General features: G+C 44.7%; 1 protein-coding gene across 6 annotated transcripts in view; it reads left to right on the forward strand.

Annotated features, from left to right (window-relative positions):
* The window catches only part of LOC100747251 (SH3 and multiple ankyrin repeat domains protein 3), a 181,027-nt gene that overhangs the window by 125,017 nt on the left and 39,331 nt on the right, over window positions 1–16,679 (forward strand). For 3 of the 6 annotated variants that reach the window (XM_012387239.3, XM_024368502.2, XM_012387233.3), the window contains exons 3-4: window positions 9,078–9,473; window positions 12,288–12,305. In XM_012387239.3, the coding sequence (XP_012242662.1) occupies window positions 9,126–9,473; window positions 12,288–12,305 (366 nt within the window). In that variant the 5' untranslated portion in view covers window positions 9,078–9,125. Of the gene's footprint in view, window positions 1–6; window positions 159–9,077; window positions 9,474–12,287; window positions 12,306–16,679 lie in introns of those variants that run through there. The other 3 variants (XM_024368504.2, XM_024368505.1, XM_012387238.3) reach the window with 3 other exon arrangements.

Raw genomic sequence — 16,679 nt, forward strand, 5'->3', positions numbered from 1 at the left:
ACGTCGATCGGCAGCAGGGGATGGGGGAGCGGGCAGTTTCCGGTCTTGTTTTCGGCAACGGCCGGCACCGCTGGTGAGACGGTGCGATAACCCGCCGGCCAGACCACGGGGTTTATCGTCGTTCGCGCTCTTACAGCCCAGGGGTCGTTGAACGTGGGGTAAGTGTCGGCAAGCAGCGACGTTCGCGTTCACCGGCACGTGCTTTCCCAGCGTTGCGCGATCGAGTACCGTTGCTCCTCCCGTCGTTTCCATCGCCACCCTGTTTTCCCAAACCTTCGCTACTTTCTCGCCTCTCCCTTTTCGCATTCTCGCACCATTCCTCCGCCTCCTTTTATTCGCGCCCGCTCTCTCGTGACTTGTTTTGAACCAAGAGGGTGCACCGGCAACCCGCCCTCTCGGGCCACCCTTCCACACCCTACCCTCTCACGCTTTCGGCCTGCAGATTTATTTGTTTGGAAAGCGTCGCACTCGTTGTACGCAGTTACGAAGGAGAATGGCTGCACGACCGAGGACGACGAACTTTCCGCGATCCCGCTTCGCTTATGGCTATTGTCGCGCACGTAACTTCCATCGGAATTCCTCGGTCGGAGAATTTCCGCTATTTCTCATCGACCTCGAAGATCATTGCCGCGAAATACCGCACGTGCGTCTCCCTTGGGAAACTTGAAATCGCGAAACCGCGTTCTCCTTTTCCATCGGACTCTCCAAGTAACTCTGAATAAGGGGATCGATGCGAAACTCGGAGAACTCGAGAAACTCCGCATTCCTCGCCGAAGACCAAGCTTGTCACGATCTAACCGTCCATGTTATACGCGTTTGTTAGCTTCTTTCGCGGAATGTGGGCCACGATGTTGCACGAATACGTTTATCGGATCTGGCTGCGTGTTCAACGTGTATTAACGCGTCCGTAACGCGCCCCGATAGCGAGTAACGAGCTCTACATTTCTCCATTTAATGCTGCGACGCGTCGTCCGGTTACCAGTGTCCCACGAGTTCGCCCTGTTACGAGAGGGAAACGAATATTGCGCAGTACGAGCTTACCGCCAGCGGAGAATAGATTGCTCGTCGTCTCGATATCCCGACCGTTAGAGAAACGGCTATTTATAAATTTTGTGAATGGACGTCGCGCGATCTTGTCGACTCCCGATACTTGCCGACCTTCGACTTTCGACCTTGCCTCCCCTTTAACCTTTCGAAAGGTCTGATTCGATTATTTAGCGCTATTCTTCGCACCCCTGTGCTTCACCACCACTCGTTACGTAGCTTCTATAGAAGTCGTTTCGCGGTCTACCGATGGCGTTCGATCCTGTAACATCTCACAGGTCGAAAAACCAATCCTTTTAACCGATATTGTCTCTTTTATCGTGGCAGTGATATATTGAAAGTGCTACACACCTGACCCCATTTTGCGTTCTCCTGTTACTTTAATTTTCATGGTTCGCGATCTGGCATATAGGTATTATTGCCTGGATGCTGTCGAACATGTTTGTGCAATTTCATCGGGAACAAGAGTAGTTTTCAAGAATTGCTGTACTCTGTACTGATATTTATAAATACGTGTATTAACAATGGATGAACGTTGTTAAAATATACGAACTAACGAGAAGAAAATAATCAAAAACGACGCTTACGATCTTTTCGCGGAATCAACGGATATGTACCGTATGAAATGTAAATTGTTTATTTACAATCTTCTAAACAGTACATTAAAATTAAATACACGATTCGTCGAGATGACAACAGCTTTTGAATATTATTCCTACAATTAATCGCGATTAACAGTTCGTATAAACTATTAATCTCCACGATTATCCTTCGTCCTATTTCATTCGTCGCTCTTTCATTTATACGAACCGTCGTTTACATAGACATTCACTAATCGTATACGATTGCCTCGGATAAGAGCAGAAACTACAATTAGTCTAAGGAATTTTACTCGACATACATTCCATGTATTTGTAACAACGTAGAAATATCCAAACGCTTAAGAACTTCAGCGTACATCGATACTCGCGTTGAAGTAACAAGAACCATCTTTCGCGAACAGCCTCCAACCGGTTAACAAGTTAAAGAAGTATGGAGTCGAACTAAAAACGTTCTCTCGTCAAAGTTCCCAAAATTCGATCGCAAAACGAATCGAACTTTATTCTCGGTGAAGCGTCGGTTTATCGAAGATCATTGTGTCGCGGGTTCCACGAAGATACAAGTTCGATGCTTAGAGGCGACTCGGGACGAGGAAGCTTTCGAAAAGTCATGTGCATCTAACCGAAGGAACAGCCCGAAACGACGAGTTCCCTGAAGGGCTGATGCGCTCCCTCGAAGGAAAGTTGCCGGCGGTCCGAAACGAAAGGCGGCACCCAGGGATAGGGTGGTACGTGTTATTCTTCCGCCCGCCCCCCTTTCGTAACGTCGTCGCCAACGATGCGGAGCTTCTTTTTTGCTTCGAACGTTCTTCCCTTCTGGTGTCACCCCTCGACGTTCACACGACGTCGGCGATCGTTACACGTGTGTTACACTCGTCGTCGTCGTATCAAGACTCTCTTCCTCCCTCTCTCTCTCTCTCTCTCTCTGTCTGTCTGTCTTTGCGGCTCTTCACCGAGGGAACTTCCTCTTTATATACCTTGTGTACCTTGCATCCATTCCCGTACTGACACGACGCCTCCTGTTTTATTTTTCTCTGGTTCGCCGGAAGCGGGCCGGTCCGTTTTCATCAGCGAAATCATTTTGATAGCCGACGCTGATCGAACGCGATGAACGCGGGAACCAGCTGGTAATTGTTTGATTGAACGATCGAGGGGATCGGACGGCACCGCTTGATCCTGTTTCGCGAGCAATTTTTATCGGTATATCGGTTCGAGGGGAAACGCGGACTCCCTGTCGAATTATATTAGAGTGCTGCGTAAGTTCTATCCAGAGTACATTCACAAATTCGATTTCCAACCTTCGTCTATCATCGCCTGTGAGAATATTCGAACATTTATTGCAAAGACTTTTTATTATACTGTCGCCGTTATTATTCTTTCTCTCTCTCTCTCTCTCTTACTGTCTCTTTGCTTTTCTCGAGATGTTTTCGTATTTATGGTAAATACGGGAATTTATCATCAAGTTCGTGGGTTTCCTTTTTCTATCGTACGTTTAAAAAGATTCGTACCAGTGACCATTTGCGCAAAATTATCGTTTCTCGTACGATGATGTACGTCTATGATAGTATCTCTATTATGCGTAGGTTGTTACGTAGATTCTATTTTTATTGTTATTTAATATCATACCGTGTCTGTTGTACAAAACTTTTTAAAGAGATTTCTGATAAGTCTATGACAAATATATTGCCGTTCGGAAGTATCCGAACGCTTGCTTATCTTTGATGGGACATAATTCAATAACCAATAAAGAGTACATGAAAGTAATTTACGTACAGAGCAACGTCATCCTTGGTAGACCGATCCTTTGGTATTTCGAGCCGCGTCGAGCGGTTACGCTATCGGTTGCTTCATTGTTTCCGTAATTATAGAGAATGATTTACATCTGGCACGATCGATACAACTGGGACGAACAACAAAACGCTTGGAACAATGCAACGCTGGCTGGTCTACGAGCGTAATGTTTTATACACGTCGGTAATTGCAACCCAGCCAGTGATGTTACGTACACGCAGCATATGTCATCATTATTGTTCTCCGGATATACACTACCGTTCGAAAGTATCCGAACATTTACCAACATGCATTTTAACTGAGAATTTCCGACCAAGTCGAACTGCAGTGATTTTGTTCTTTATAATCGTCGTAGATACGTAGCTACGCCTTCGTTCGTATGTTAGGACACTACCAAATATGAGATAAATTCTAACGCTAATAGTTATACATATACGTAGGACGTGAATGTTTATGCGTTTATAGAGAACTTAAAAATACGAAAATGTATAAAATAAATAAAATGTGTAAGCAGCGATATTTAGATGGTAAATGCTAAAGGTAGTAATACACATATCATATATAATAAACAGTGAAGCATATGACTGGTATATCTGTTAATAGGTAATTTAAATGTAGAGTCTTCTAAATTCATAGCAAGCTAACAAGCGCTGTTTGTATTTGTTAATGGGTCATTAATATATGTATATATACACTTTGGTCATATGTAAATATATGTTCAATATAGTAGAAATATGTACCACAAATCAATTAGGTAATGGATGTAGTTACGGAAAAAACCGAGCTGCGATTAATATTAATTAATTATCGAATATAAGAGGGGCCGTCGTTATTCGTACGTTTTAATTAAATTCAGTTTTGTTGCTACAAATTGATCAAATTATTCAGATCCTTATGAAGTTTATACGTATAATAAAACCTCGAATTGCATATTTTTCTGTACACTCCACTGCTCCTATATTTCATCAGATAGCCTTTTCGATTCACGTTCATCAAAAATATTTCCCCAAGTTATTCTATAAAAATGCATGAATTTAATTGCGCTGCGATCCTCGAATTTTCGTATTTCAATCTTGTTTCCGTTTTAACAAACAAGATAGATCTATATAACACGCTAGGAAGATTTAACGTATTAAAACGAGAAATCACGAATGCAAGAATTTTTTATTATTTTACTCGATCTTCTGAGGTACTTTTTGACGTTGGAAAATATAATTAAACCCGCTCGTCGTTCCATTCTTCAGATTTTCAGAAAGGCAACGAAAGCAGGTCTTACGCTTTTCCAGCATTATCCACAAACCGCAGCTGCCAGGATATTCAAAGAACGTAGCTGTGGAACCCTTCTCTAGTAGAATAGAAATTTGGAGATTGGAGGGTCGAGCCATCTGAGAAGACGCGTGGCGCCGAGAAATTCGTTTATTCCGCGTCCGTGCATACACATGACCATGGAGCTTGGCTCCGACGAGATTGACTCCGAGTCGAGATACCAGAAGCTCCGTCGTAGCTGTTCTTTCGACTTTGACTCTCGCTTTTCCGTGATCTGCATATTTTGTCTCTTACCAGTGTCTCGTCCGGTATTTCGCCAAGCTCTCTCATCCTAACGAGATTTTTCTTATTCCTATCATAGCGGGGATAAAAACTCGTGACATCTGGAGATATCGACGTACCAAATGATAGATTTTTCTAGTCGTGCCGGGACTACTCCTTCCTCGATTTCAACGGATGTTCGAGACTTGAATTTCCAAGTTAGAAATGGCCTGTTTATCAGAGTACCGATCATAGCGGAGATCGTAGTCGACATTACGTGGAAATATTCGTACGTGTTACGAATATACGCGATAGAAATTTTGTTAGAAGCCGCCCGTATATCGTAAAAATCGAAGTACGCTTCATTAACATTATGGATAACTATCGATAACGGGATACTGATGCCATACGAGGCTCAACCTACCGACGCACGATACTCAAAATGTGTTCATAAAACGTTGTATTTATTGTAGCTAGCTTACGATTATTTATGTAAACTCATATTTTTATAGACTCAATTAAAAAAAAAATGGGACGAATAAAAAATCGCTTCTATTTAATATTGTAAAGAACAATATACTTTATTCGTGTATTTTTACATCTTCAAGTTATACAAATAAATGTAAAAAAATTCCTACTCGTAATTATGATCAGTCGTGTTTAGAACGTTAGCTTCTGAATATTTTTAGAACGCGTTACTTTCATGTAATCTGTTGTTATGTAAAGTTAATCTGTTGCGCAACGGGATTATTCGACTTTTAAACGGTTAAGAATCCAACATTTTCTCGAGCGATCGCACAGAGGAGGAACGCTGGTCGGGGGTTAGAGAGTCGGAGGTGCACGGTCGCGACCAGGAGAATGTCATGGTCGTACTTTAACTCCTGGCCGTCCTTCGGAGTTCCTCCCCTTCGTAGTCGGATATGGTTCCATAGGTAACCTTGGATTTTTTTAATTATCATTGAATCACCGTTAAACACGACACTGTTAGGTGACTCTGAAATTAAGGTACGGCCACTTAAAAGCAAACCCGTAAAGCGACGCCCACGCAGCGGGTACCTGCTATATGCACTTACGCGCGTGCAGGGGCGGATCGAGCGATGTTCGTTCGAACTTTAAAGTCGACGTATTACGAATTTCTCTCTTTTGTCTCTGAACGTCGCGTCGTTCCAATACCCTTTAAACACTCGAAGCATCAAGGTGAAAAAAATGTTCTTTTTCTAAAGATATACTCTCTAAATAGAAAGCCTGGAGGGAAAAATCAAAAGGCTTCGGTTCTCGCAGCTGCTCCATTTACCTTTCATGGGCGTTTATCCCCTTCCTCTTCTTCTTCTTCTTCTTCTTCTTCGAATGGGTTCAAACTTCCGATAGTCGGTTCAATGGCGAACACGTCGAGCGCTAATTGTTGCCCCCAGCGTCACGAAAGTCGCCGGTATTTCGCGTGCCGCTTCTCCATCCTCTTTGCTCGATTGGAAGGAAGAAAAGGTCGATCGGCTCGTCGTCTGGCGGAGAGGAGATACGGCCCTGAATGCGCTGCACACAGGGTGGCCAGACAGAAAAATGGCAAAAGCACTCCCCACCGATGACTGCCACGAATAAGGGCCACATAAAGACGGGTCGTAAAACTATGATTTACGGCTTGTCATTGATGCGTTTGCTGTCCGTCCATCCGTACGATCCTTCTCCCTCGGTTCATCATCGTCTCCCTTCGTGTTCCCTCTTATTATTTTTCTTGTATCTCGTCGTTCCTTTTGTTCCTCGACCGCGTCTCCTGCGAGAGGATAGCCCGTTCGAGAGGCGATAATCGATTAGCCGGTTGGAAAAAGCGGTAGCGTATCAGTATCGTTCTGACTAGCGTACGATATATGTAATAAAATATCACTAGAGGAGGGGAAAAATGAAAGGGAGAAGCTGTGTGTATTGTGGGAAAGCAGGAATTATCGTAGCAACGTATTGCCTTTGTATAGTCTTCTTAAAATATACACCGGGGTTCGTAAGTCATGGACCATTTATTAATCTATCAATCTTAAACGTAACTCTTGTTTAAATAGATCAAATCTTCCATTTCTTTCTTTTTATTTCTTCTTCTCCCTTCTATCTTTTTTTTCTTTTTCTTGCAGGAAAGCAGTTTTAAAATTCGACGCGTTGTTAATCGATCTCGTATTAGCGAAATCGCCGTTAAGCGCTTGAAAACGTCATTGTAAATCAGAGTAACGATCTAAATGTCCCATGACTTGTGAACAATAGCGTGGATCAAGACGTTCGTTCCTTCTTCTTTGTACTCGCATCTCTTATTCCCCGTAATAATTCTTGCAGAAACAAATCGTCATATTTTACATTTGTCTTATTGCAAACCATATCAACGTAATTATTAACCCTGAGGATCACGTGACATTAGCAAGAAACGAAGCGGATTTACGTCCCCCTCTTAGGTCTTCGTTCTTTTTCGTACCGTTGGCTGTCCGCAGCCTCGGCACTTTCGAGTGGGGGAGAACCAGGAGACTGGAAGAAGAAAATCCCTTCGTCAGTGGAATATTAACGCCTAAGGATGAGTGTTTTTCTGGTCGGGCGCGAAGGATGCGACCTTGTGGCGTTTCCACTTCGTCTTGGCTTCGTTGGCTATTGTCCTCGAAGCGTAAGCATTGTGTATACGATGCGGTCAGTGGGTTATTTAAAGTTTTAACGCAGCCCAGCCTGCCGGCAACATGCTTACGTTTAATGGCGTCTGCGGTTTCCCATCAAACTTCTCCCCCGTACCACCTGACATATTGCGCTCGCTCTCTTTGCAATTCGCAAACAGCGTACTGTCGCCTATCTTGGAACTCCACCGTTCTTACGAAAATTTGTCGTCGTTTGAACGGAAGAAGACAGGGATCGCTAAATCCTAATGAAGTTCTTCAACGAATTCAACGATTAAAAAATATTAACTGTTAAATGTTCCGATTACAAATAACCATGATAAACGGTGAACGTTTGTTTGGTTATTGATAACCAGTATCAGCGCCGGAAACCGTATTTGTTTACCGCAATAATCATTATCGATGAGGGGATTTTTTTCGATCGTGAATTTCCATTATCGATGATAACATCTTTTTCTTTTGTTTCCGATAATTCCGTCATCGATAACGATTATCGGAAAGCATCAAAATGTTGATCATTTATAACGGTTATTCCGTATCAAAATCATTTAAACCGGCCCACTAATTCTTCTACTATAATCTTTTTAATTAGTACCATAATGTAACTTTCGAAGAATTACCGGTGCTAAACTGATACTCGTGAAACAAGCACGCGAGAAATTGGCAAATCGAATAATAGCAGTCGCGTGGAACGATCGGTTACCGGCGAAATAGCCAGCCACGAGTGTTAATCTTGTTCGCGGGAGGTTGACGATGATACACGCAACGGCTATACCTGGACGTTTATGCTTGTTGGAAAGTTCGAAGTGAAAGTGGCCGAGCCGCGTTGCTCGTTAGCGCGTAAGTTATTAGCTGACCGATAGTTAACCCCCGAGATCGAAGGTCGAATTGTAAAACGGCCAGCCGTGTTATCGCGTCGATGCCGAAGAAACGCGTGAAAACGCGCGAGCAACGCGAACGCCCATCCTTTCTGCGTAATCGATTCGACGCGTGTATCCCGTCGAATCTCTTTAATAAAGAATTCTGCCGAGCTTCGCAAGATTCTTCGTCGAGGATCGAGGAAATGAAATTTCCGCAAAAATGTTACGGAGTCGACCGAGCGAACGAGCAGAGTATCAACGGCCACGGATCGCGAGATATAAAAGGCTTTTACGATGTTTAAAAAATCGTCGCGGCATCTCGGCGCCGTTTCTTTATTTCTATCGCAGTAATCTTATCCGCCTTTACCGTTACTCGATGTAGTCATAAAGAACGGACCCTCGCCGTTTTAATTTCTTCATCTGCTTTTTCCTTATTTCTACCTGCCTCTCTTGCTGCTTCCTTGAGATGTCTCTTCGATTAAACGGACGACATGGTGATTTCGCGATATCCCACGGTAACGGCACAATCGGGTCGATTAATGCTGGAAAAGAAGCAAAAAGAAAAACTGGTCGCAGTAAAGAACGAGGTAGTGAACTCGAGTCTTTTTTTTCTGTTTCAGATGTGAACCTGTGAAGGTGGAATCCTCGAGAAGCGCGAGGTCCTCGCAATGGAGGCGGGACCGAAGCAACAGCAACAACAGCAGCAGTCGCAACAGCAGCAACAACAACAGCAGCAGCAACAGCAACAGCAAAATTCGTCAGCTGCTGGCACGGGACAAACGTCGAGCCAGGCCACGAGTCCGCAAGGAAGCCAGGCTCAAGGCCAAACTCAAGGTCAACAGAATCAAGATGCGGCTGCAGTCGCAGCTGCCACTGCGGAGGCCGGTCCGGTGGAGGAGGGAGTGCTCCTCGCCAGGGTGCACGTCCCGGAACTTTACGTCAGCAAGTGTCTTCAGTTCCCGAGGGATCAGCTCGTCTGGGACGTGAAGCAGCAATGCCTGGCATCCTTGCCCAAGGTAAGACGATATTCTCTGCCTCCGCGTTGTCCGATTCTCTCTTCCGAGTGACTGACTACCTCTCTCACGCGAGAATCCATTAGCGAAGATCCTTGAAGACGAACTGGAAGAGTCGGGACCCCGACGGATATCGTGTAGCTTTCTGCGATTCGTTCGCGTCGATCGGTCAATTAACGGTCTCAAATTGCATTATCCTCGCCACTCATGGCGCCAAGGCATTAATCGCGAGTCATCAGGAGCCGTTGGCGTTCCGTTAAAAATCATAATCGTCCTTGTACTTGTCGATGATCGCGGGGTTGAACGCGTTTACCATCCATTACCGTCGATCTCTATCGAGCGCGGCTCGTTGCATCGTACGGCGTTGAATCGTCGGTTGTACGTGAGATCGCGAGCTCCCCCGCTCTATCAAGAACTCGGTGTCGGGTGATTTTTCTTGAGAAAAAAAGGAAGAAAAGAAAAGAAAGTACGCACTGCGTTACGGACCGCAGACTGCTACTTTGTATGTTGATCTCGGTAAATTGCAGGGGACTCTCGAACGGTCGCGTCTTGGTGTATTCGAGCGAGAGTTCTTCGGGCAAGACTGGACCGGGCTTCCTGACTCTTCTCTCTCTTTTTTCATTGGTAGTCGTAGCCGGAGCCCTCGGAAAGTCACGAAGCACACGCAGGATTAAGAGATCTCGAGGGGATCGCTACCGTGCGCCCCTCGAACGTCTCACTTTATTTATCGAGATATTCGTTGCTCGGGAACGAGTAACGATGCACCAGCCGGGCAAATGCAAATCGGCGCCGTACCTGCGCTGTGTTTCGCGGCGATGTCCGGCTCCGAAGAATTTCGCGATCGCACAAAAGAGGTACTACATAAGTTACTAGCCGCACCGCCACTGACAAGAAACAGACACGAACACGTGCCGCTACTCCTAAACAAAATAGGAGCTAGAAAATACCGATCTCTGTGTGGCTTCTTCTGCTTCGTGTGTCAAACCATCACGCTCTTTCATACCGTGTCTCTTCCCTTCCCACCTTCTCTTCTCTCCTTGCATTCTGTCCATTTTTGTAGCCGTGTTTTTCCCTCGCCGTCTCCTCGTACGTCGCTCAAGGAATTTTCACACGTGTAGTCTTTCTATCCTGCCTTCCGCGACGGAGGCGCGGCGTGACAACTCCCATCTTTACGCGACTCTCGTTACGCGACTTCCATCTTTCACCTATCCTCGGAAAACTTGTCTCTCTTTGTTTGTCTTTTCGTTTCTCTCTCCCTCGCTGCGAACGTTCGCTGCATAAAGTCGCAGTCCCAGACCAAGACAATTGGTTCGTCGATGTGTAAAACTGTACGCGTTAAAGTTACTCGTCGAGACCCACCTTCGACTAACGTTCCAACTTTGTCCGCTTAACGAATCACTTGCCACCCCCTGGACATCCTGTGCTCGATCTTCCGCTTCGGACCAGCCCATAGCAGACCTTGTTTCTCGGAACGAGTTCGATGACGAATATTCATAAGACGAAAACGAGGGGGGAGGGGAATATTCGCATTATTCGTACGGGAATAAACGCTTACTCCCATAGCGAACGTGCACGTATCGCTGCAATGGATACGTTCACCTGCATTCCACGCGGAGTTTCGCTTTTATTGATAATTGGCTATCTTGTTAATGGACCAATGCTCGACTCGATCGACCACCGTCTATTACCTTCGCTTCTCGCGACGTACCAAGAGAGAAAATGTACCGTTTGCGAGCGTAGCGTATTGTTCGAATTTTTCAGGCCGATCTATCCGTGGATTTATGGAGCGCGGTGGAAACGTTAATAGTCATCGAACGTGTTCCGAAGGATTCTCGCGGCAGGACCACACGAATATATACACATACACGTACCACAGATATACTGTGCGCATTGTACTTTCAAGATACACGCAATGGATACGCGAATAATATACATATATGTATATCATGTATGGGAGTAAAATATAATACGTATATTATATTTTATGAGATGTGGTTTATTAAATATACAAATATATATATATATATATATATAAGGTGTTCCAGATATCCTTGATCAAACTCCTTCAGTATATTCTGTCAACGTGAGTAAGAAAAAGAAAATGAATAGGTCAACACAAAAAAAAGATCGAAGAAAGCTTCTTAAGACAATAAATTTGATCTCTTACCACTGTGAAAGTCCTCTACGTATTATCAGAAATGGTAAATTCTTTGAAATACCGTTCACCCACCTAATGATCACACTGATTACAAAACAATGCATTTATATCTACAATTTCTTTCTTATTTGTACTTGTGCAGAACGTACTAATAGCGTTTGTCTGGGAAAACTTGGAACACCGTGTATTTTACGTTTTATATGTAAATAAAGAGGGATATATATATATATATATGTATGTAAGTATGTATGTACGTACGTATGTATGTATGTATGTAAGTATGTATATATAGTTATTACTAATTAGTAATTATGCACAGCGACACGCGAGTGTCCATCGATTAATCGTGTATATTTTTCTGACCTGTGGCGTTGTTGTTGTTGTTGTTGTTTTTGCTTTTGCCTCACTTGCACGGGGCGTGCGAATACACTACACCCGCCACCACCGAACCACCACCGAACCACCACCAACCACCACTTCACCTGTGCTATCGTCTTGTTGGGGCCCGCCTCTTCGAACGCACCCCCGTACGCGAATCGACCGACAATATCGAAAATATACAAAAATCGCGCCCTCGGGCCCGACCTTCACCCTCCACCTCCGGTGTGTTGCGTCGCGGATATACCACCGCTTCTCCACCCCTTTCGAGCGCCTCGCAGGTGGCCACTTGGTACAGGGTACGTCTTCACTATTACTAATAGCATGCATCCAACCCCCTATGCAACTACTTATACCAAACACCCCGATAAAACCCGCCGCCTCTTCTTTATACCGATTTGTCGTCCCGTTTCTTCTTTCGTTGTTTCAGTTTTCTTCGCCGTGGTGAAAAAGAAAAGAAAGAAAAGAAAGAAAAGAACGAACAGAAAGAGAAGCGAACCTTTCACATTCAGACTTTCGTGCATGGCGAAACGAAACACGGTTCGACGAACTATCCCCGTTAGGTTTGGCGTGTTCCTCGGAACTCCACGTTTTAAAAACATATTGTAAATTTTACGGAGTCGATTTATATTTCCGGCTATCCTCTCGAGTGAGAACGAAAAAAAAACGGCGAGTTTCTTTACGACGAGAAAGACGAGGAAAGTTTACAGATGCATACGTAAGTGCATCCTTTGTCTCTGCGCTCTGCCTTTGGAACTCAGTCTCGCGTTCTACAAAATTCGGCGGTTCGTAAAAAGTTAATTTATAAAGCTCATGGCATTTGCGTATCTGTGTGCTCTTTCTGTAGAAAGCGAAGTACTACAATTTCTTGGGGTCAATTTCACGTTAAGGACTGTCCGGTAAAAAGAATTTATCGTTAATGAGAATTTTTTTAAGATTTTGCAACGCGGCTCTCTGATAGTTCTCGGCACCCTGACTCCGGTTTCAGAGAGGAAACGTGGCATCGCGTCACTTGCCACCCCAAGTCTCGTTAACGTAGGATCACCCCTCGTTGTACGCGACTTTTCTCTCGTTCCTTTGCGTCGCGAGCTCGCTACGCGCACCGACCAGACGAAGAAGAACGATACTTGGAAGAGCAGGCAAGGGGTGGAGGGTAGTCTCGAGATAGTCTCGGGCTCGATTCGCTTTTCGCTACCTTTCCTTCTTCGATCGCCACGTATAGAAGATCCGAGGGGAAGTTTCGTCGAGTCAAATTTCGTCGATTCGATGGAAAAGCGAATTCGCTGTATTTTCATTCGGAAGACTCTCATTGAAAGGACTTTTATTTGAAAAACCTTTATGCGATAGACATCCTTCGATACCGCGGCGTATCGTACAGTATAAACGTATTGGCTGATTAAAGGATCGAGAAACGTTTGCAAACAGACGTATAGCGTGTAGAGCAAAATGCACGAAGAGAGATACGTGTCGTTTTACGACGAGAGGGACGCGCGAGCTACGCGATCGATCGATTCGCGAGGAACGAGGACGAACGCTTTAATTAACCGTGGAGACCCGCTCGAATCGATGATTCCGTCCTTACGACGCGCGACCGTAGACCACGAGCTAGAGTTATTTCGAGCTCGATTTGCATGTACTTATAGCAGCTCCTGCCTTTCAGCGCTAAAGTATCATAGAATGTAAGTGCATGTATCGGTTAAGCGTACATAGCTCTTTACTGTTACTGACCCGTGGTTCACGTTCAAGGATGATGCGATACAGTCTCAAGGTCGTGCATTTGTACCTACGCAATTACCTTTCAACGGGCTTATCCACTTATCGTCGATTTATTGTCGTTATGACTGTTTCTTCCAAATCCCTCGCACAATTTCGACCTCGGAGAATTCGGACGCGTCATCGGAACGAACCTCTTTGTTTCGAGATAACGAAAATGAGTGAACGATAACGTAACTTGCTTTCGAATGCTCTTCGACTTCCTTAACTCCGTGGAAAGTATGCAACGGTCGATAAGCTCGAAGGAAGCGACTCATCGTGACTTTTCAGGGTAAAAATGTCGATTTCGTAGAACGGTTGAACGCCAAGAAGATTTCGTGCCTCGTCGAAAGCATGACGCCACGCTGGACGATGACTTTCGTTTTCACCTAAGCGTCTCGGAAGAGATCGTTCGGCTCACGGATCGTGTGTCGCGCGACGAATCGATCTCTGCCTGGGCAATTTGCGATTTTCCGACAGAGATCGACGACTAGATCCGTTTGCTGGCGTATCCAGATGGTTGCATGGAGCTTTCTTTACCCGAGACGCAGGCGTTACGCGAGATTACGCAACGCGAGTCGAGTTCTCGCGAGGGAAAGCGGCACGCCGCTTGTCTTCGAGGATTAAATATCAAAAGTCATCGAACGTTATAGAGAAACGAAGCTTATCGGATCCGATTTGTCTCCCTCGAATCCTCGCCGCGACGGAAACGAGTTTCGCGAGCCTACGACGTATCATTGCGGTGTTTCTCGCGTCTTTTCGCGTTTGATCTAATCTGCTCTCGAATGAGATCACCTTCCGACCATCCCGTTGTATCATACGTATGTTTGTCTTACGCTTATCGACGAAACAATCCAGTGCGAAGAAAGAAAGAAATTGCAATTCACGACTGCACTACCTGCCATAAGTATGAAATCAAACTGAGCAACTGTATCGAGTTTAGATCGTCCTGCTTCCACAAAATTAAACGATGATTTTGACTAGTAATATACGATATGAAATTATAGAGTTATAGCAAAGCAACGAGAGAATAAAGCAGTGGAAAGTATCGAATATCTGTATCAAATGGCACATTTCGTCCAAGTGCCATAAAGTATTTGTGCCTCTCGGAAGATCAACCGATCAATTGCAAATTTCTGGAAACTCCCAATTCGTAATTCAAGTACGTACTTCAGTATCTATACAAAATTAGTATTCAACGTATCAGAGAGCAAGCGACTGATCTTCGAATATTTATTTATCAGAAGATCATAATCGCAAATTTGAAGGTAAATTTAAAGAAAACAATACTGTGATCGTCAAGTTTCCTCGCATTATAATTTACGAACTCGATGGACATGGCCTCCAAGCGGGAAATTACGCCTGTTTCGTACAACCTTGCCGAAAAGATTGATTTAATCGGGGAAACAGGTGACACACGATTTTCATTCCGTGTCACTGGATGGCAGATGGCAGATAGCATTGAAAAATCAGTCGCTCGAACCGATTCGCTGAAAACACGAACGCGTGAAAAATGATCGACGCTAACAAGTGGAAATGGACGAGTGCGATCATGGGTAACTGGGTGTTATCGATGACAAGCGTACGAGCGACTAAAGGTGCGAACAGAACGCCTACAGGTGATTCACTTTCGTAGCCCCGTGAATTTTCACCAACGCGTCCTAGTGATTAGCGGCGTCGACGACGACTAATCGATTTTTCTCGCTAGCACGCGGAAAAAGAGGCGCGTCAGCTTCTGGGAACAACGAACGCCGCGCCGCAAGAAATTCCGTGAAATCTCTCCGTGGTATTTTTCCCTAACCTACCGTGAACGTACGTTAATTGACAGAGAAAAAGCTCATTTGCATAAAGCTGTAGAGTCGACAGACTGTTTCAAAAGAACGAATGAACAGAAAGACGTAATCAGATTTTACCCATGTACGTGATGTTAACGCAACATTTCATTTACAATTTTCTTCGATCAATCTGCGTCATCGAATTCTGTTTTTCAGCCTCGTAACCACGAAAGACAGTTCCGAGGATTCGTTGAATATTTCTCACGACGCTGTTTCTTCCATCCAGATTTTACGATCTTACGAAGTTTCAAGAAACTGATGTATTTATAACGTTACGACGAACCATAGCTTGCTCCTTAATGCGAGTTAATTAGCAACGCGTGATAAGAGTTCACTGAATACTTTTGTCACCCTGTTATCTTTTCCGTCTAGATCTCGCAAAATTTAAAGAAATTTAAAGAAATTGGTATTATACGTTCATAACTTATAACGTTATGACGAACAATTGCTCGGTCCTTAACGAGATAATTAGTCAGCACGCGACAATGGTTATAACGAGATATCGTCCTTCTATTGTCTGGATATCGATGTCACGGTGTCCTTATCGTCGCGGAGTGCCATGTGGAGGGATCGATCGCTCGATTGTGACCAAGTATCGAGATAACACCGTACCGGAACCGGTGACCGCACATTACGGGCTGTATCGATGCGGCGACGTATGTACCGCAGGTATCCGACGTGGGGATCTCGCCTCGGATAAATTCATCGCAACGCTACGGGTTCCGCGGTCCTCCGGGGCCACGGATACATCCTCGTGGGCGTTAGATCATTGTGATTCGCGATCCAAGACCTGGATCATCCTTCACTTCCGATAGGATCGTCCCTTCCCTCTGTTTCTCGCGCGGTTCCCTCTGGGCTATTTCTTTCTCGCTCTCCACGCTTCTTCTCCTTACGTACGCTATCGTCCGCAAGTATTTAGACGCCTGATGCAATTGCGATGAAAAAGCTGATAGTTTTATTATACCTCTGTCATTACGATTGGAAAAAGTTTCTCTGTCTGTTGCTATAAGCGCGATCAAATGCCTTGCTAAATTGAAATTGAAATTGAGACTATACAACTGCTTCGCTTAAGAGTTTCGTGTTTAT

This window comes from Bombus impatiens, unplaced genomic scaffold, assembly GCF_000188095.3.
Source record: "Bombus impatiens unplaced genomic scaffold, BIMP_2.2 scf_0463, whole genome shotgun sequence".
In the NCBI taxonomy this organism is placed as follows: domain Eukaryota; kingdom Metazoa; phylum Arthropoda; class Insecta; order Hymenoptera; family Apidae; genus Bombus; species Bombus impatiens.